General features: G+C 46.9%; 1 protein-coding gene and 1 long non-coding RNA gene across 8 annotated transcripts in view; both read left to right on the top strand.

The window, feature by feature from the left end:
* The window catches only part of LOC119275155 (DDT domain-containing protein DDR4-like), a 5999-nt gene extending 1403 nt beyond the window's left edge, over positions 1–4596 (top strand). The window contains exons 3-12 of one of the 2 annotated variants that reach the window (XM_037555955.1): positions 219–311; positions 397–434; positions 552–633; positions 767–873; positions 2403–2565; positions 2642–2731; positions 2848–2968; positions 3412–3454; positions 3549–4039; positions 4079–4596. In XM_037555955.1, coding sequence (XP_037411852.1) covers positions 219–311; positions 397–434; positions 552–633; positions 767–873; positions 2403–2565; positions 2642–2731; positions 2848–2968; positions 3412–3454; positions 3549–4039; positions 4079–4323 — 1473 coding nt within the window. In that variant the 3' untranslated portion in view covers positions 4324–4596. Of the gene's footprint in view, positions 1–218; positions 312–396; positions 435–551; positions 634–766; positions 874–2402; positions 2566–2641; positions 2732–2847; positions 2969–3411; positions 3455–3548 lie in introns of both variants that reach the window. The other variant, XM_037555954.1, reaches the window with a different exon arrangement.
* Positions 4597–5868: 1272 nt separating this feature from the next.
* Positions 5869–11899, top strand: LOC119275156. Of its 6 annotated transcripts, none has more exons than XR_005135529.1 (7): positions 5871–6167; positions 6238–6635; positions 6736–6836; positions 6924–7016; positions 8484–8756; positions 8842–8908; positions 9912–11899. It is a non-coding gene; the product is annotated as an uncharacterized LOC119275156 (long non-coding RNA). The 6 variants fall into 6 exon arrangements; XR_005135532.1 differs by having other exon boundaries at positions 5873–6635; positions 9912–9999; positions 10112–11899; XR_005135533.1 differs by having other exon boundaries at positions 5874–6635; positions 9912–9999; positions 11561–11899.
* Positions 11900–18242: the final 6343 nt, after the last annotated feature.

The raw sequence follows: 18242 nt of genomic DNA on the forward strand, positions 1-18242 counted from the left end.
CTTCATTGTTTATGTATTTGTACCAAATGTTTGTGTTGCTTATTGTATAATACATGGCCTACGCATCTGCAGAAAGCGATTTTATGTCCGTACAACTATTTTAGTTTGGTACATTTTGCTTCTGACATATTGAAGTACCACCTCTTTTTTTTTTTGTCGTACAATGCCATGTTTGTCCGTTATGTTGTTCACTAACTTATAGTGGTCAAATGTATCAGGGAATACCACCAGTTAACAAAAAACTCAAACTCGATGTTGATGATGGATGGGTGATAGCAACTGCCAAGAAACTATCCGACTGGTGGTCATGGGTAGGTTGCTAGTACATATTGCTTGGCCTTTGTACTAATGTAAGTAAAATAGATTATCCCAGGCCTTACTAAGTTTTGGTTTCAGGTCGCTGAAGGGGCAAACCCGTTCGAAAAAAATCGTGGGTATGCATCATCATATTGTAAATAAGGCTCTGTGTGTTGTACTCTTTATTGATTTTTCATCACTATAACCCTTTACTCTTTATTGATTTTTCATCACTATACCCTCTATTGGTGCAGTAAGGAAGTTGAGACGTTTAAGGAGCAGGATCCAGTGAACCGTTTATTTATACTCAAAGCGCTTTGTGAAGTTCGCTTAGAGGTATTGCTTTTGTGAGACATGTTCTTAATTGCTGAAGTTTTAGCCAGCTGAGCATTTACACATGTTAAATATCAACAAGTTTCCTTGAGTGTTATACACATGGTAGATTGATATTATTTTTTCTATATTTCAGCAAGATGATGCAGTATGCTACATAACTGATGAAATGAAGAAAGGAGTTAGTATTGGCAACTTTAGGAAAGACAAGTTAGGGAGTTCTAGTGATGGGGCTATATACTGGTCAGTATCCCTCTTTCCTTTTCGTTACATTTTCCATAATCTATCATCTTCGGTCACTTCTATTCGCATTTGAGTTTTTTGGTATTACTATAACAGTAAGCTCAGACAGAAAGGTCTTGTTACCCTAATGGGAGGAAACCTAACCATTCCATAAATTTTAAACCCTTCCATGCACATGTTGGCCACAACAGGAGCAGGGGGTGCTCATTTAATAGTCCTTACTCCTCAAGCTCACTTCTTAAATCCATTTCTGCATATTCCAAAATTGCAATCACAACTTCCAAATCAGAAGTTGATGCAATCTTTGATATTCATGGCTTGACTCAAGATTATTAAGTCGTCGCGTTGTCGCCATTTTGTCCGGGTGCTCTGACGTGGACGACTGGGAGCGATGCCCAGGATTTATTAGTTAGGTGGGTGCCCAGAAATTAATGGTGTCGCCTCAGCTAGCTGTGTCGCTTGACCAGGGGGGAATTGATGGAGTAAACTTGAGTTTTGGCACAAGAATGGGTGAAGACATTGGATCTGGGTGGGACGCCACCGGCGTGTCCGATTCGCTTGCGGACAGAGACGTGGAGCTGTGGAGCTGTGCAGCTGCTGGAGCTCGTCGTGGCTCACTGGCCACAGGGCTGCTGGAGTGGCAGTAGGGATGGGGTTGTTGGCTGTAGGGGCGGCATGACAGGGGCATACAGGGAAGAGACTGGGCTGGGGGATGCGGTAGAAGGGAGTTAGGTTGGAGGGAGAGGCTGAGAGGGACGGAGAGCTGCTAGGGTTTCTGTTAGCTTATGTAGTCCAGGTTGTTGGGCCTAATGGGTTGGCTCTGGAATAACTTTTGGGCCTAACTTTGACATAATGTTGGGATTTGCTACCATATGGGGTATAATTTCATATATCTTGCCATGTGATATATTACTCCCTCCTATCCATATTAATTTGTACTAAATCAGCGGCAATTAAAATGGAACAGAGGGAGTACTTATTATTATTTTCACGGAACACCTAATTGTCGCCATGCCGGGCGCCATGTCGACTCAACTCGCTGGTCTTAACTCGCCTTGACTCAGCAACATGAAACCTTTGGCTTTATTCTGTTGGACAGTTGAAAGACTTGGATTACACCATAAGCTGTTGCCATAGATATAGTCCATATTTGTCTTTGTTTTCCTTGTGCTTTTTTAAGCATAGATCATAGATGACCAAATTGAAATGGTCAGCTGTCAGGCAAGCAATTTGCTAGTTGCTACTAATGCGAATTGGATGACTGTTCTAAAACTCGATAGGGACGAACGTGGCTGACTTATAAGGATTTACTCCTCCATCCTTGGTATTGCCCTTCTTGGTTTTCAAATACCACCTACTGTATCTCTAATATGACACATACACTTGATTTAAAGTGATTCTGGGTTGGACCTTGAATCTTTTCATCTCGTGTTTGTTTTCTGTCCATTGCACATTCCAGAAAAGTAATTGATTGCCCCCTTTGTATTTTTTGTTGTCTTGCTGACACTTCTTAATTTTTCTGCTTGAAGGTATGTTGGGGACTCAACTATTGGATATAGATTATACAAAGAAGATGTATTGGTTGGTTTTAAGAATAACTGGAAGGGGAAGGATGGCCGTTTGACAAAACCAGTTACCAATATTCAGTGGGAAACAGTTGCAACTAATCTTGATGAGTTTCTTGAGATATCAGTTACGTTTCCTGCTGAGATGTTCTTCATGTGCATTTAACTTTTTAGTACCGATATTTGACATGTGATGTTTACAGGAGAAGTTATGCAGCAAGGGTCGATCTGAAGCTACCATTGGGGAGCATCTTAAGGAAAATATTATTCCAGCTGTGGAGAAGTTCCAGAAGGTAAGTTCTACCATAGTTGCATTTTTTGTTATGTTTGCATCTATCTATCCTTGGCAACAGATTACTTTTGCGCTGATGGTTTAGCACAACATTTTTACCTGTTCTTTAACTTGCAGAAGAAAGAGAGGGACTTGAAACGTCGGCAGCAGAAGAATGAGCGTTTGGAGCGTTTAGCTTTTGCTAATGTTTTCCAAACCCGTTCATTGCGCGAACGTAAAGCTGTCAGCTACGATTACTGTAAGGAGCATTTCTATTCCACAACCTTAGCTACAGATGAAAAAAACACACTCTAAATTTCCAGCAGTAGATGAATAATTGCAATTTTAATGAAACCTTGTCACAATTGTTCCTTACATTGGCAATATCTTTTGGCTTCACGGCCTGCAGCTTGGCTGTTATATTAAAACTCGTGTTCTTTGGCATCCCTCGTTTATGTAATCAAATTTATGCATTTGTCAATATGCTTTTACTGGTAATGATCATCAGAGGCAAATTAGGGGAGTTGGAACACCGATTCTACTGTATTTGTTAGTATTTGTTGTTTGCAATATGTGATGTAGGTTGCTTCCACTATGTTCCAATTTTGTAGAAGATTATATCTTGACCGTTCAAAATATTTATATTTTGTGATCACCTGCTATCCTTTTGACATTGATACCATGTGTTTGTTTTCTGGGCAGCTGATTATGATCGTCGCATAAACGAGGCAATAAAAGCTACAGCGTAAGTTCAACAATTCCACTGCTGTTTCCCCCTAGTTTCTTAGTAAATACTATAGTGGTGCATATGTGAAAAGAATCTACTTACTTGGATGCAGGAAAGGAAAGGAAGCTGATTCACGCAAGGAGGCGGCGAAAAAGGAAAAGCAAGTTCCTTGTCAAGCAGACAACAAAGCTGATATAGGTGCTGACATTGAGCATAATGAAGACAGAGAACAGGAGGATGCCAAGGAGGGCCTAGATGATCTTAGTTCTGGCGACGATGAAGTCTCAGACTACGATGACAAGGATGACGGCTCCTCCAGCAGCGATGGAGACACTGATACTTCTGACTCCCACGAGAGCAACTCGGATGAGGAGGTTATTGTACCACGCAAGAGGACCCGCCTTGCTGCCCGGGCTCTTGCTAGCAAGCAGTTTCGACCAGGGGTTCGTCGGAGTCGAAGAAACATGAAAGGTTCTGATGAAGAGATGGTGCACCCAGGGGAGGTGACTCCTGAAGCTATGACAAAGAAAACAACGAGGCAAAGACCGACGCCCATCTCCAAGCAGTTCTCTATGTCAGGCTCTGAAGATGGCTCCGAAGAAGATCATCAGTCAGAGTCAGCTGCAGATTCTGAGAAAGAAGATCATCAGTCAGAGTCAGCTGCAGATTCTGAGAAAGAAGATCATCAGTCAGAGTCAGCTGCAGATTCTGAGAAAGAAGATCATCAGTCAGAGTCAGCTGCAGATTCTGAGGAAGATCATCAGTCAGAGTCAGCTGCAGATTCTGAGGAAGATGATCATCAGTCAGAGTCAGCTGCAGATTCTGAGGAAGATGATCATCAGTCAGAGTCAGCTGCAGATTCTGAGGAGGAATCTGGGTCGTCTTAGAGATGAGTATCTGTGCATCTCTTTTGCATTTTGTGTTGTGGATGGAAGTCGGCGAGTTCGTTAGGTTTAGGGCCCTCGCCAGCTTCCACTTATACCAGCTCGAGGTAGTGGGAATCAGACGGCACCATTGCCTAGTTTATCTTTCTTTTTTTCGAAGAATTGCCTGGTTATCTTGGAAGTCGTGGGTATACTTTGTTGTTGTGGTTGTACATACTTGTCGTGTTGTCAGACTGTTCACTTAAATTTTGCTTTATGAAACTTTAAACTGATCAAGCACGCTCTGGCCAGCCTGAAGTTAATTGTGGTGCTCGTGTGCTCTGAAAGTGGCTTGTTTTTGATGCATGTGACGCTGGAGATTGTTATGCGGCATGTTGTTGGAGGATGTGTGTCCTGTGGAGGAGCCCAATGACAAGGGATATGGAGCAGGAATTGTTGGGACGCCCGCTCAACGCTGCTCCGGTTGAAGTGAAACGTACTAGTGTACATCGGTGGTGGTTTCCCGTACCCCGTCTTCCACTTCGAGGAAAAGAGGCGACCCTGGGCAGGCGGTTTCTCCTCTTGATGGAAGCAGGCGAGGCCGTGGGTCTCCTCCTCTGAAGCAGCGAACAGGCGGCGTCGACAAGCCGATGGCCTTGTCTTCTCATCGTCTGGTCGGGGCGGTGAGATTAGATATTCTTTTTCTCTTCAACTGTTGTTGTTTTTCTAAGTGGTGCTGGAGACTGGAACGAGTTGGATTTTCTGAAGCGGGATTGCTGGTTCGACAACTAGGGCTCTTCCCCGACTACGTCGATGGGATGCGACAGATTCAGATCCAGGTTAGCACGGGGAAGTTCCCTGGTCGACGCGCCACACCAACAAGCGTTGCTGCTTGCAGCAGGATTGCTTGTTGACTCATAAAGTATTTATGGCGATGGTGTTCCTCTGAATTGGGCGATGGTAGAGGTTGTGTTTCTTCTCGGACCAGCGGATGTTGGATGCAGTGATTCAGTGTGTGCAAGGATCCCTATGGACTTTCTTGTATTTCTTTTTATGTCAAGGGTTCCTCTCTCGATAGTTTTTAGGACATCCGTCAACTTCTATTTTTAGTTCTCAAAAGAAAAAACTTCTAATTTCTCTAGGAGTTGGCGCGTGTGCTTGTACATGTATTCTGATTGTTGATCAATGATATGCGTGGTTTACTAAAAAAACACTGCTCCAACTACAATCACCATGGCGAGGGAGGATCCAGTTTCGAGGGGAGGACATCCAGAATCCAGAATCCAGAAATAAGAGAAAGATGGATGTACAAGACTCCTTAGAGCTCAGGCACTCTAGGCCGTCGGATCGTTTCCCTTGATGCGTTCTCGTCCGTCCGATCGAGATCTGGAGATGACTGGGCCGTTGGATCTGGGATTGACACTGCTGGAATGAATAGTAATGGCAGCAAAATGTAAATATCGTGCCCCCACCGGGGTATTTCGGTCATTTCATTTTCCGGGGTATAAAACGGGAGAGCTAGCGCTGGAACCCTAGCCGATTCCCTCTCGCTCCCCCCCGCTCTCCTCTCCTCCCTGTCGCCGCCAGCCATCCTCCCAGCCCCGCCTCTTTTCCTCCCCACAGCCCCCCTCCTCCAGAGAAGCAGCAGGCCCCGCCCGCCGCGCCGCCGCCGCCGTCGCGCGCGACCCTCCTCTCTCGACGCCCGCTCGCACCGACGCATCCAGGGCTGCTCTGGCTCGCGTGGCGCCTCCACCGCCGGCAGGAGGGGGCCGCAGCGGCCGTCGTGCGGCCCGACGACCAGGAGCGCCTCGCTTGTCCGCGTCCACGCCTTCGGCGGCTCCTACGCCGACGAGCTCGTCTCCACCGCGGTGAGCGCCCCCACGCTGCCCACCAACCCTGCGCCTGCCCTCCCACTCTGATCCTCGTAGCCTTGCCTAGGTCTAGGAGCCGGTGGCCCGCGGGAGGATCTCGCCCGTGAGGCGATCCACGTCTGCGTCAGCAGCTTGTTGAACTGCGAGTACTCCGGGTACGCCGCCAGGATCTTGGTGATGTTGTACCCCTCCGCCGCCGCCGCCAGGGCCAGCACCGCCAGCGCCACCGGCAACGTCCGCCGCCGCGCCTCCATTATCCTCTCCTCCTTGGTCGGTGCCGCTGCCGTCGGCGTTTGGAGCTTGGCCGCTAGCGCTGGCCGGGGTCGTTTCAGCTCAGCTCGGGATGGAGTGGGGCGGAATGGTGGAGAGCACTGAGCTGAGCTGAGCAGAGCACCACTGATGGTGTAATCCTCCTCATCCACGACGCCCATCTCCGGCCATGGCGACCTCGGATCTCCGGCCCTGGTTGGTTCCCTCCTGTCCTCCCTCCCCTTGTCTTCTCTGTTTCTTCATCTCCCCTCCCTCTCGTTCATCCTGTCTTTGATTTGTTTTGTTTTGTGTGCAGGTTGCTCAGATGTTGCTGCTGCTGCTGCAGGTGGACGTGGTGAGCTCCATCCCATCTTTTTACCCTGCTGAAGCACATACTGATTATGTGGAGTTTTTCGAGTATGTTGAAGAAAAACTCATCTGCTTTGGATATTCGGCCAAGCACATGAGCATATGTGTTCCCTGACCTTTGTTTCAATTTTTTAGACTGCCTGCTATAAAGGTCAGGGAAGAATAGCACAACATGGATTCATAAACCCACGGTGGGTGGATGGTGAGCTGTTGGTACTCAATGGCAAGGTAAAAAAACATCTGGCGCTTTTGGTTTGCATTTGCAGCAGCACTGCTAGAATTCTACTGAAATAAATGTCTAAGCATCACCATCATGTATAAGTTGTGCACGCTAAAATAGTTGTATTCAATTTTGGAGACTTTTAGAGTATAGTGCTGCCGTTTCCATTTGGAAGACATCAATATAGTGTTTCCAATTCCAAGATTATATTTCTGGATCTAAGTAGCGTATATTTCTAGCATCCTTCTGTGCTAAGAATTTTAGAGAAATCTAACTTTGAGAGAAATATAGTGTTTCCTATTTGTAAAACTATAGAGATTATAGAAGTATTGGATGCCAGAATATAGTGTTTCCAGGATTGCTTCGGCTAAAGCTTATAGATTGTTTTCTATCAATGTTAGATTTGTTTATTGATGTCTTCCAAGTACTCATTTGATGTCACTTCCTGACTTTTGTAGAGTTTTATATCTTGGCAAAATACTTTGTAAAAGAAATGATACGTAAATATGAGGTCTCGAAAGTTCTGTGTATTTTCAGAGCATGGAAACTAAATAAACACTTTGAGTCCATCATTTTGTGTTTGAAAGCTCTTCAGATTTTGTTTATTTGCTACCGTTGGCATTGGACATATTACTCATGCAGTGATACATATATCATATATGTGATGATTTCTGACTTGACTTATGCTATCTCCTTGGTCCTCTGCATGTTCTGGTTGTTGACAAGCAGGCAATGTGCCATGATGAGAGCAACGCAAGTAATGGTTGTTTTAGTGTTGCATATACATCACTGATTGTGTGTATCTACTTCTCAGTTGGCTGAATAATTAGTGGCTCACTAATTAAACAAGCATGGATGCTAGAGCTAATTTGTAGCCCCCTAATTTAACAACCCAGGATGCTAAAACTTTCTACAATGGAGCTAATTAAACAAACCAGGATGCTAGAATTAATTATTTAGTGCCATTATCGAAGTCAACTCCAGTTGTGTTATCGGAAAGCGCTGTAATCGGAAACGAGACTTTTCCACCCAACCAAACGCGTCGATAAATTGTTCTATGCAACTGAATGAAGCAACTTATTATAGTATATGCCTGATAGCTATGGCCATGTAGATTTTTATTACCTTTTTTATTGTGTTCCTCCTTTTGGTACTTCCTCTCTTGTGTTCGTGCTCTTAGTACCGAACTTAACGTCAGGTGGTTACCTTTTGTGGTTTCACGAATGCGCACTGAACTGAATGTTGCCTTAATTCTCATGATGATGTTGAACTCAATGATGTTTTGCTCCTATTACATGTGAATGTTTATTTTTTCCTTTTAGTTTGTTATATCCTGTTTGAATACCCGTGCTAAACCTGGATTCCTTCTAACTTAGCATTACTGGTTTTGATCAACATGTTGGGACCGCACCCTCGCGCCAAGGTTTAATGGTTGGTTATTTCTCCTCTGTTGAACCATACTCTTTTCCTCGCAGGGCAACCATATGTATGCAGAGATGCCTAAGAAATTTGTTAACCAATTTATATGTGTCCTCCAAGAGTGTGGGTTGATGATCGTTGCAAGTTTCTGGTCTTTCTCAAGAAGTATGTCTTCGGGGCGGTGGAGAGTCAATACATGATTAAGTTCACTAGGTATACATCTGTTGCATGGTGGGAGGGTCTAGAAGCAGAATGTCCTTTCTGCACCTATGCACTGACTCCAATTAATCAGCTCCCAAGGTCTACAAACATGCCTGAGCGTTTCACAGGTACTTTTTATGATGCGTGTCGTGATGCTCCTTTTGTATTGGGCATGCCTTTGGTGTATTGACTTGTGTTTTTTTGTATGGACAGATGTGGCTGGGATTATCCCAGTTTTCTTCCTTTTTTCATGTTGGAATCAGTGACAATACCTTGCCGGGTAAATTACCTTCTCTCCTATTACAAAGTAGTGTATACTCTCTAGCTACTTATTGTGTTCTTTCTTGGCTGTAGCTTATTTGCCATTTTTAACTTCAAAATGATATGTCAAATATGCTCTAAATTTTTTTATGCCATCGGAGATCTCAGCTCATATTACTTCCTCTCTGTTTATGGTTGGGTAGTGGTGATTTACTGATTTTCTATGGGTTCATACTTACTTCAACTTTGAAGTGGCATTCTAATATTTAAAAGCCACCTTTATGCTAGCAGATAGCCTGATTTTACATTAAAATTTCTAAGGATGAAACAATCTGCATACCATAGAGCACACATCATTTAACTTACTTTATCGAACTGCGCAATTTAAAACCTTGTTCTGTAATGCAATTCACATTTGGCCCGCTATTTCTTACTTTTAGATGAGTTTTAATGTTAGTCTGATGGAAACTGCAGGGACAGTTATTAACTTAATTTTTTTCCTAACAGCACTCCTCGTATTCTCTCCACTATGTTTAGCTAAGGTTGCAAAGTAAGAAGCATGTATGCTCTTGGTATTCAGTTCTAAAAGTTCAAATAAAAATCATCTAGATTTGGTAACCGTGAATGTTTGTGAGGGAGGTACATAAAAGAGTTAATTTCACAAAGCATAGTGTAGAAAATATACTGACCCTTTTAAGTTAATGGCTCTGGGTACATATGTATTGTATAACAGTTGACCCCTTTAAATTTCCCTTGTCTTTCATGTTCCAGATAGCATGTACCCATTATATAATATATTGTGACAAATAGATAAGAAAAGGCACAACATAATCTCATAAACCTGTTGTTAAAATATATCTGGTTGTATTTCAGCTTCTATAACGTTGCTTAAAATTCCTAAAAAGTTAATAGTTCTTTGTAGCCCAGAACATATCCTGTTCATGTACTCAATAGCAGCAGAGACGAGCACGTGATGCGTTGGTCTTCTGGTGGGTTTCTGACGATTTGGCTCTTGGATGCAGGGTGGGTACCAGGAGATGAGTCTCGTGGCGGTGAGCGGAATGGAGACAAGGATGGCGACTTGATGCTTCTCAGAGACCTCCTCTGGAGGTGAATTTTCTGGGCCTTTTGTTTGCTATTTCACAGAGTTGGATCTGCATGCTCATGTTGTTCTTCAGCTTATGTCATGTAGTTTAGGTTCATATATACACTACTTAATTAGGTTCAGGAGATGGTTCGCTGTTGGACGTGTGCTATGGGATGTTTTGGTGGTCTGATGCTTTTAGCCACCGCTCTCGTTCAGGAGGTGCTCCTTTATCTTGACCATGACTCTGATTTTTAGTTAGACACCATGTTTGCAGATTCAGTTCCAAAGTCAGGGTACTGTTTTTTATTTTTTGTAAGCATTAGTGAGCTGAAATATGTAGAGTTTGGATTGGGGATATAAGCATTGTTAAACTAAAGAAGCCTTTCCATGCTCAGCATTATTGGCGACCTCTCTAATTTGGAGTTGTGAACCAATGGGAGATTCATCGTTTAATATTATTCTTTAATCACTAAATCATATAGGAGATTCCTTTGCTGCCCCATTAACCAAATATTAGTGTTACTAAAAAACTGACAAAATGTTATTCTGGTTGCGACTGAGCCCTACTGAGGCAAGGTCGCCCCTTTTAACCGCTTACATCCTCAATAGGTGAGTCCCTGGCACCCCTCTCTCTATTGATTGATCCATATATCGCCAGGAAAGAATGGCTATCAGTTCAACTACTATTGGACTATGAATTATTGTTTTTTTAGGGAAATTAATTACTCCTTGGAGAATCATAGATCCATGTTCTATTTTTGTCATGTAAGTTAGGTTATAACTATGTAGTTACAACCACATATTCAGAGTTGCAATAAAAAACAATTAATAATAGAAACAAGTCAATTATGCGACTCGGTTGCGTCTTTCCGCATATCAATCTTGGTTTAGGTCATTTATTATTTGATCCAGTGATTGTGTTGATGGCTTAGTTTCTATTTCTTCAGAAAGGCACAAATAGGATCAACCCTATCCAATTAAAGTTTAATCACCTCACATATACATGCTTTTTTTGAATATATATAGTTGTATTCAATTTGGCTAGGATGTAATCCCAGTGCTGCTAAAGTTATTCCCCAAGAAATCACATATTTGCAGTGTTCTTTTTGAAGAAATGTCTTCCTGCACAATACTATGTATGGCTAGCTGCTAGCTGTTGATATATATTGATTTCTGTCAAAGAGATTGCAGTTATATAAACCTTAATTAGACATCTTTGAAGGGAGTTTAGCCATTCCATATTTCTCTTTTGGGCATGTGTTGGCATGAGATTAGTACCAGCGACTGTGGTGGCTTACATGAGAAGTGTTACATGTCTTGGCATGGTTTTATATAAGCCAGTAACACCGTTTTATTTTCTGTCTGTCATGATTTATCAGTTTGGTTGTTATAAATCTGTTTTTCATCAAGCTCATATCACTGTTTATTTGAATTCCTTGCATTTGTGATTAGTTGACGGTATAAGCCTTATTTATCAAGTGAATTTGTAGACTGATGTACTTGCAGACTAATAATAGTATTGACATTTGCTTACTAACTAATGTCTCTGTAGCAGGCTAATTTGTGTGTTTTTGGTTGTGGCAGACCATTTTTAGTCAAATTGAGAAACAACCGCCTTTTTGTCTTGGCCCATAACCAGCCGTGAAAGACGAGATGTTTATGCTGCCCTTCTACCTTCCTCCTTGTCCCTATTTTTCCCCATCGCGTGTTGCGCTCTCTGAAGTAAAATAAACAGGAAACTGTATGCTGAAAAGTGGGGTGATAAATATCTAGTTACTAGATTAACTAAATTTGTGATCCCAATATTGTGAGCAAAATAGTGAAATGTCAGGGTTTGCTCTACTGCAAATTTGCAGTTTACTTGAACTTTGTTGTGATGAGCAATTCTGGTCTGACCAAACTAATAAATGCATGTGCTTTCCATGTTTTGTTCCCAGTAAGAAGTTGATTCTGTATTTTATGTATTTGTTGTGAGCTACTTTTAACTCTGATAAAGAATGTACATTGTATTGTTACTTGCTGGTGTTCTTACATCTTTCATCTGATGCTTTATTACCTGGTTGGGAGTGATCGCACCCGCGGGTGTGCGAGAAGCCACAGTTTCTATCTGGTCTATGTTAAGCCTGTCGAGATGACTTCAACTTCTGTACCCTAAGACCAACCAAGGATTTATCAGTTTGGTTTATAAATTGTCTGTAAGCTACTACGTGTTGTCGTATCTTTTATGCCTAGGATATTTAGTGCTAAACCTATCGGCGAAACATGCTTTCTATGTTCATGCATTATTCAGAGGCTTCTTATTGTGTGTATACAAACATTTGGACCAGCACCCTCGCGCCAAGGCACAATCCCGATCTAGTGCACTATTAGTGGAGAGTGTGGTGGCTGCCCGAGCCGCTTATGAGAGTGACACGAGAGATTGGGCATTAGCCCTTAGGGTTAGGAAAATGATCGCTTCCGACCGACCTTCCTAACTTTCGTTAGGTCACGCGCGGGCCTGCAATGAAGGTAGATCCCACTGCCACGCATCGCTCGATGCTCGTGTTGTCCCCACCTTAGAGCATCTCCAGCCGTGCCCCCAGAACGGCCTTCCTAGGCGATTTTTTTGCGTCGGCGCCGAAAAAACGGCCCAGTCGCGCCCCCAGGACGCCGAATTTCGCCGGCTCGATCCGTTTTTGCGCCCGGCAATCGCAGGCCGAACCCGGCGCACTAGAGGGGTGCTCGGGGGCTCTGGCGCAAGGGAAAAGCGTTCCTGGAGCCACATTAGCAGGCGAAAAGTCAAGCTACCCGTCCAGATTCACCTCCTACCCCCCTCGCTCAACCGCCACCCTGCCGATCCCGGCGCCGTCCACCACCCACCGCAGCTAGGTAGACCATCTCCCGCCGGGAAAAAGAAGGGATTTCACCGAGGCAGCCTCTTCGCTGCTGTCCGGGCAACTTTTCCGGTGTTCCGGCTGCGCAGGGTCTGTACACCGGCGGGCTTGCGCCCACCTCGCCCGCAAGTTGTTCGGTGAATTGCCCGGCCCGGTGATGGACTCCGAAGATGAGGAGGCGCTCGCGGCGTTGCTGGAGGAGGAAGCCGAAGCCGACGTCCAGGAGAAGGAGCATCTCATGGTGCTCGCCGCCCTCGCGGCCTGCTAGCAAGCAGTGAAAAGCCGCGGCGAGGTGGCTCGGCGCTTGGGCGGGTGAAAGCAAAGAACTGGCATCGTCTGGAAGGCTACTGCATGCTCTACTCGGACTACTTCACCGACGCTCCATTGAACAGTGAGAAAACATTTCGGCGCCGTTATCGGATGAGCCGAAAGCTTTTCCTCGGGATTGTGAATTCCATTCGGGAGTTCGACAGCTACTTCAAGTGCAAGATGGATTGCACCGACACACTTGGATTTACCTCGATCCAGAAGTGCACGACAGCTATGAGCATGCTTGCATACGGAGCTCCCGGTGATTCACTCGACGACTATGGGCGCATGGCCGAGTCCACCACCATTGAGTGTTTCTACAAGTTCTGCAGGGCAGTGGTGGCAGTGTTTGGACCGCAGTACTTGCGAACACCCAATGCGGAAGACACTGCTCGGATCCTAGCACAGAATGAAGCAAGAGGATTTCCTGGGATGCTTGGAAGCATTGACTGTTGGAAATATGCCCTAGAGGCAATAATAAAATGGTTATTATTATATTTTCTTGTTCATGACAATTGTCTATTGTTTATGCTATAATTGTGTTATCCGGAAATCGTAATACATGTGTGAATACATAGACCACAACATGTCCCTAGTGAGCCTCTATTTGACTAGCTCGTTTATCAATGGATGGTTACGGTTTCCTGACCATGGACATTGGATGTCATTGATAACGGGATCACATCATTGGGAGAATGATGTGATGGACAAGACCCAATCCTAAGCATAGCACAAGATCGTGTAGTTCATTTGCTACAGCTTTTCTAATGTCAAGTATCATTTCCTTAGACCATGAGATCGTGTAACTCCCGGATACCGTAAGAGTGCTTTGGGTGTACCAAATGTCACAACGTAACTGGGTGACTATAAAGGTATACTACATGTATCTCCGAAAGTGTCTGTTGGGTTGACACGAATCGAGATTGGGATTTGTCACTCCGTATGACGGAGAGGTATCTCTGGGCCCACTCGGTAATGCATCATCATAATGAGCTCAATGTGACCAAGTGGTTGGTCACGGGATCATGCATTACGGTACGAGTAAAGAGACTTGCCGGTAACGAGATTGAACGAGGTATTGGGATACCGACGATCGAATCTCGGGCAAGTAACGTACCGATTGACAAAGGGAATTGTATACAGGATTAGTTGAATCCTCGACATCGTGGTTCATTCGATGAGATCATCGTGGAACATGTGGGAGCCAACATGGGTATCCATATCCTGCTGTTGGTTATTGGCCGGAGAGCTATCTCGGTCATGTCTGCGTGATTCCCGAACCCGTAGGGTCTACACACTTAAGGTTCGGTGACGCTAGGGTTGTAGAGATATTAGTATGCGGTAACCCGAAAGTTGTTCGGAGTCCCGGATGAGATCCCGGACGTCATGAGTAGTTCCGGAATGGTCCGGAGGTAAAGATTTGTATATAGGAAGTCCAGTTTCGGCCACCGGGAAAGTTTCGGGGGTCACCGGTATTGTACCGGGACCACCGGAAGGGTCCCGGGGGTCCACCGGGTGGGGCCACCTATCCCAGAGGGCCCCATGGGCTGAAGTGGGAATGGAACCAGCCCCTGGTGGGCTGGTGCGCCCCCCTTGGGCCTCCCCCTGCGCCTAGGGTTGGAAACCCTGGGGGTGGGGGGCGCCCCACCTGACTTGGGGGGCAAGTCCCCCCCTTTGGCCGCCGCCTCCCCCTTGAGATTGGATCTCTAGGGGCCAACGCGCCCCCAGGGCCCCTATATAAAGTGGGGGGAGGGAGGGCTACGCACCCAAGCCCCTGGCGCCTCCCTCTCCCCCCGTAACACCTCTCCCTCTCGCTGAGCTTGGCGAAGCCCTGCCGAGATCCCCGCTGCTTCCACCACCACGCCGTCGTGCTGCTGGATCTCCATCAACCTCTCCTTCCCCCTTGCTGTATCAAGAAGGAGACGTCTCTCCCAACCGTATGTGTGTTGAACGCGGAGGTGCCATCCGTTCGGCGCTAGGATCATCGGTGATTTGTTTCACGACGAGTATGACTCCATCAACCCCGTTCTCTTGAACCCTTCCGCTCGCGATCTACAAGGGTATGTAGATGCACTCCTCTCTATCGTTGCTAGATGACTCCATAGATTGATCTTGGTGATGCGTAGATTTTTTTTATTTTCTGCAACGTTCCCCAACATCGACTGCATGCATTGGAAATGGAAGAACTGTCCATTTGCTCAGGGGTTGTACAAAGGCGCCAAAAGCGGTTGCATTGTGGTACTTGAGGCAATGGCCACACAGGACCTCTGGATTTGGCACTCTTTCTTTGGGATGCCAGGAACTCACAATGACATCAACGTCCTGGAGTGCTCCCCAGTCTTTGCCAAGCTTGTTGAAGGTCATTCTCCTCCGGTGAACTTCGAGGTCAATGGGCGGCAGTACAACAAGGGGTACTATCTAGTTGATGGCATCTATCCAAGATGGTCGACATTTGGAAGACCATCTCAAACCCTGTGCCGGGAGGCAAGAACGCCTGGTTTGTGAAGGTTCAGGAGGCTTGCAGGAAGGATGTTGAGCGGGCATTTGGTGTGCTCCAATCTCGATTTGTTGTTGTCCGGTTCCCTGCTCTAACCTGGTCGAAAGATCAAATGTGTGAGATCATGACTTGTTGTGTCATCTTGCACAACATGATCATTGAGAGCGAGAAGGAAGAGCCAGTGTTTGACACTGAACCATATTGCAAGCAGGGTCCTCTTGCCCAAGTTGATCACCAGCTACTGGCAAACTGGACTGACTACCTCAATATGCGTCAGGAGATCCGAGACCCACAGGTGCATCAAGAACTGCAACACGATCTGGTGGAGCACCTATGGAGGCTCAAGGGCGAGGCCGGGAATGACGTGTGATGAAATTTGAGTTTTTATTTGTTAAACTATATAATTTGTATTGAACTATTTGGTGAACTATTTGATTTATGTGATGAAACACACCGAACCATGCCGAACTATGTGACGAACTAATTGATTTCTATTTGTATGCGAAAGTTCACGCCGAAACATGCCGAACCGCACCGAATATGGGTCGATTCATGCATATATCAGGTCGTTTTTGGACATAATTGGGCCGAACACTGGGCCGAAATCGGCGCCTGGGGGCGACGGCTGGGTGTCGAACCGCCCCTAGCGCCGAGTTTATCGCCGTCTCACCCCCAGGCCACTCTTTTTGGCGCCCTGGGGGCTGAACAGCTGGAGATGCTCTTATCTCTTTCCTTTTTCTCCTCCTCCCCTCGTGTCTCATCTACATAACCTCTCCCTCTCTCCACACTAAAGAGCTCACTGCGGCCAATACCCGTCGACCCATCGCTGCTGTGAGCCCCTCCCCACCGCATGTTGTTGCCGCCGCGCGTTGCAACCCAGGAGCTGCAGAGTAGAGGCCCCATGGTGCGGCGAGCCTGGCCACTCCCCAGCCATGCTCAAAAATTGAGATCGCTGCATGGAATCGGTTGGATTTGATGCTACGACTACAACTATACTATGCTTGACCCGGCGACGCGCCGTGCTGAAACCGACATGTATTGTGGACAAGTGACGTGATGTGCTAGAACCGGCGGCGAAATTTACCACAACCGGCAATCATGGTGCTATAAAACAGGTGACACATGTGCTCCACGTTGGAGACATTTTGCTGCAACCGTTGAGCAGAAATGTTGGAATCGGCGACCAGTGATGTTGGAACTGGAGAGTGAGGATGCTGCAACCACGGGGGCTTGGAGCTTGCCTGTGTAGAAACTTGGAACGAGCGATGCATTGTGCTGGGACCGGCAGCGTTTTTTTGCTAGAACCGACGACCTTGGTTGCTGCAAACCCGACGGTCAGCAACGTGTGTGGCAACCGGACGCTAGAATCGGCGTCCGGTGATGCTAGAACCGGAGTGCAAGGATACTGCAACCACGGGGGACCAGCAAAGGTTGTGTGACCATCGGGGTCGATTCTTTTGATGGCACCACGGGGCAAAGTTTCTGCAAACGAGTGGCGGATTTGCTACAAGCGGCAAATGGCCGGTGCTGGAGAAGAGGACTAGTGTACATGTTAGGCCGGCGCCTATCGTCGCCCTTAGGGTTATAAGAGCATCTCCAGCCGTTTGGGCCCCCAGGGCGCCGAAAAAGAGCGGCCTGGGGGCGAACCGGCGGTAAATTGGCCTCTAGGGTTCGGTTCGCTCCCAGTCATAGGCCCATGGTCGTCGTGGGTTCGACGAAGTTTGTTTCATTTTTTTGCAAACTCGACGACTTTTGCAGGAACTCGGCCATACTTCATCAAAATTTGTACAACAACGTAAAAACATGCAAGAACTACGTCTAACTTAAAAAAAACTAAAGAGCCTAGCCGCCGCCATTGCCGCCGTCGCCGTCTACATGCCAAGAATCCTATAGAAGTGGATGTAGTCACCGCCGTCGTCGTTGTCGTCGTCGTTGCGCGCCTCGCCTGCGGCGTCCCTGCTGCAGCCTTGGCCGAGGTCGCCGACACGTGGTGGGGCGCTTGACGGCCCGGCCTCGCCCTCATCGTCGTTGTTGATGACGATAACGCCGCCCTCCTTGGCTCGGCGATGGGCCTCAGCGCGGCTACGGGCCTGGGCTCCAGGTACGCCCGGTGCTGGCGGCGCACCTGCTCGCGGACGTAGTCCTCCTTCGCCCATATGAGGGCGGACTCGTCGTCGGGGGCCACCATGTCGACGTGCTCTGGCTTCACGGGGAGCAAGCCCAGCTCGGGCTTTGGCCGGACCAGGCGCAGGGAGCGCCTCACCGGTGCTGTCGCAGGTGGTGAGGGTTCGTTGATGATGAGGGCGCCGCTGCGAGCGCGACGCCCGAGCGGTGTCCCCTCGGGCTCGGGCTTGGCGGGACGTAGGGCCGATGAGCCAGAGCCCGACGACGAGGACGACCCCGACTCCATTCGCCGCGGCATCCAGGAACTGCCGCGGCGGCGAGAGAAGGAGGACCGCGTCGGATACTCCAGCCGCGGCACGCTGCCGGTCTCGATGTGGTCGAGGATGGCGTCGAGTGTACGGCCGGGGACGCCCCACCACTCGCGCCGTCCTTCGGAGTTGAGGCGGCCGCGGGGAATGATGCC

This window comes from Triticum dicoccoides, chromosome 3B (assembly GCF_002162155.2).
Source record: "Triticum dicoccoides isolate Atlit2015 ecotype Zavitan chromosome 3B, WEW_v2.0, whole genome shotgun sequence".
In the NCBI taxonomy this organism is placed as follows: Eukaryota; Viridiplantae; Streptophyta; class Magnoliopsida; order Poales; family Poaceae; genus Triticum; species Triticum dicoccoides.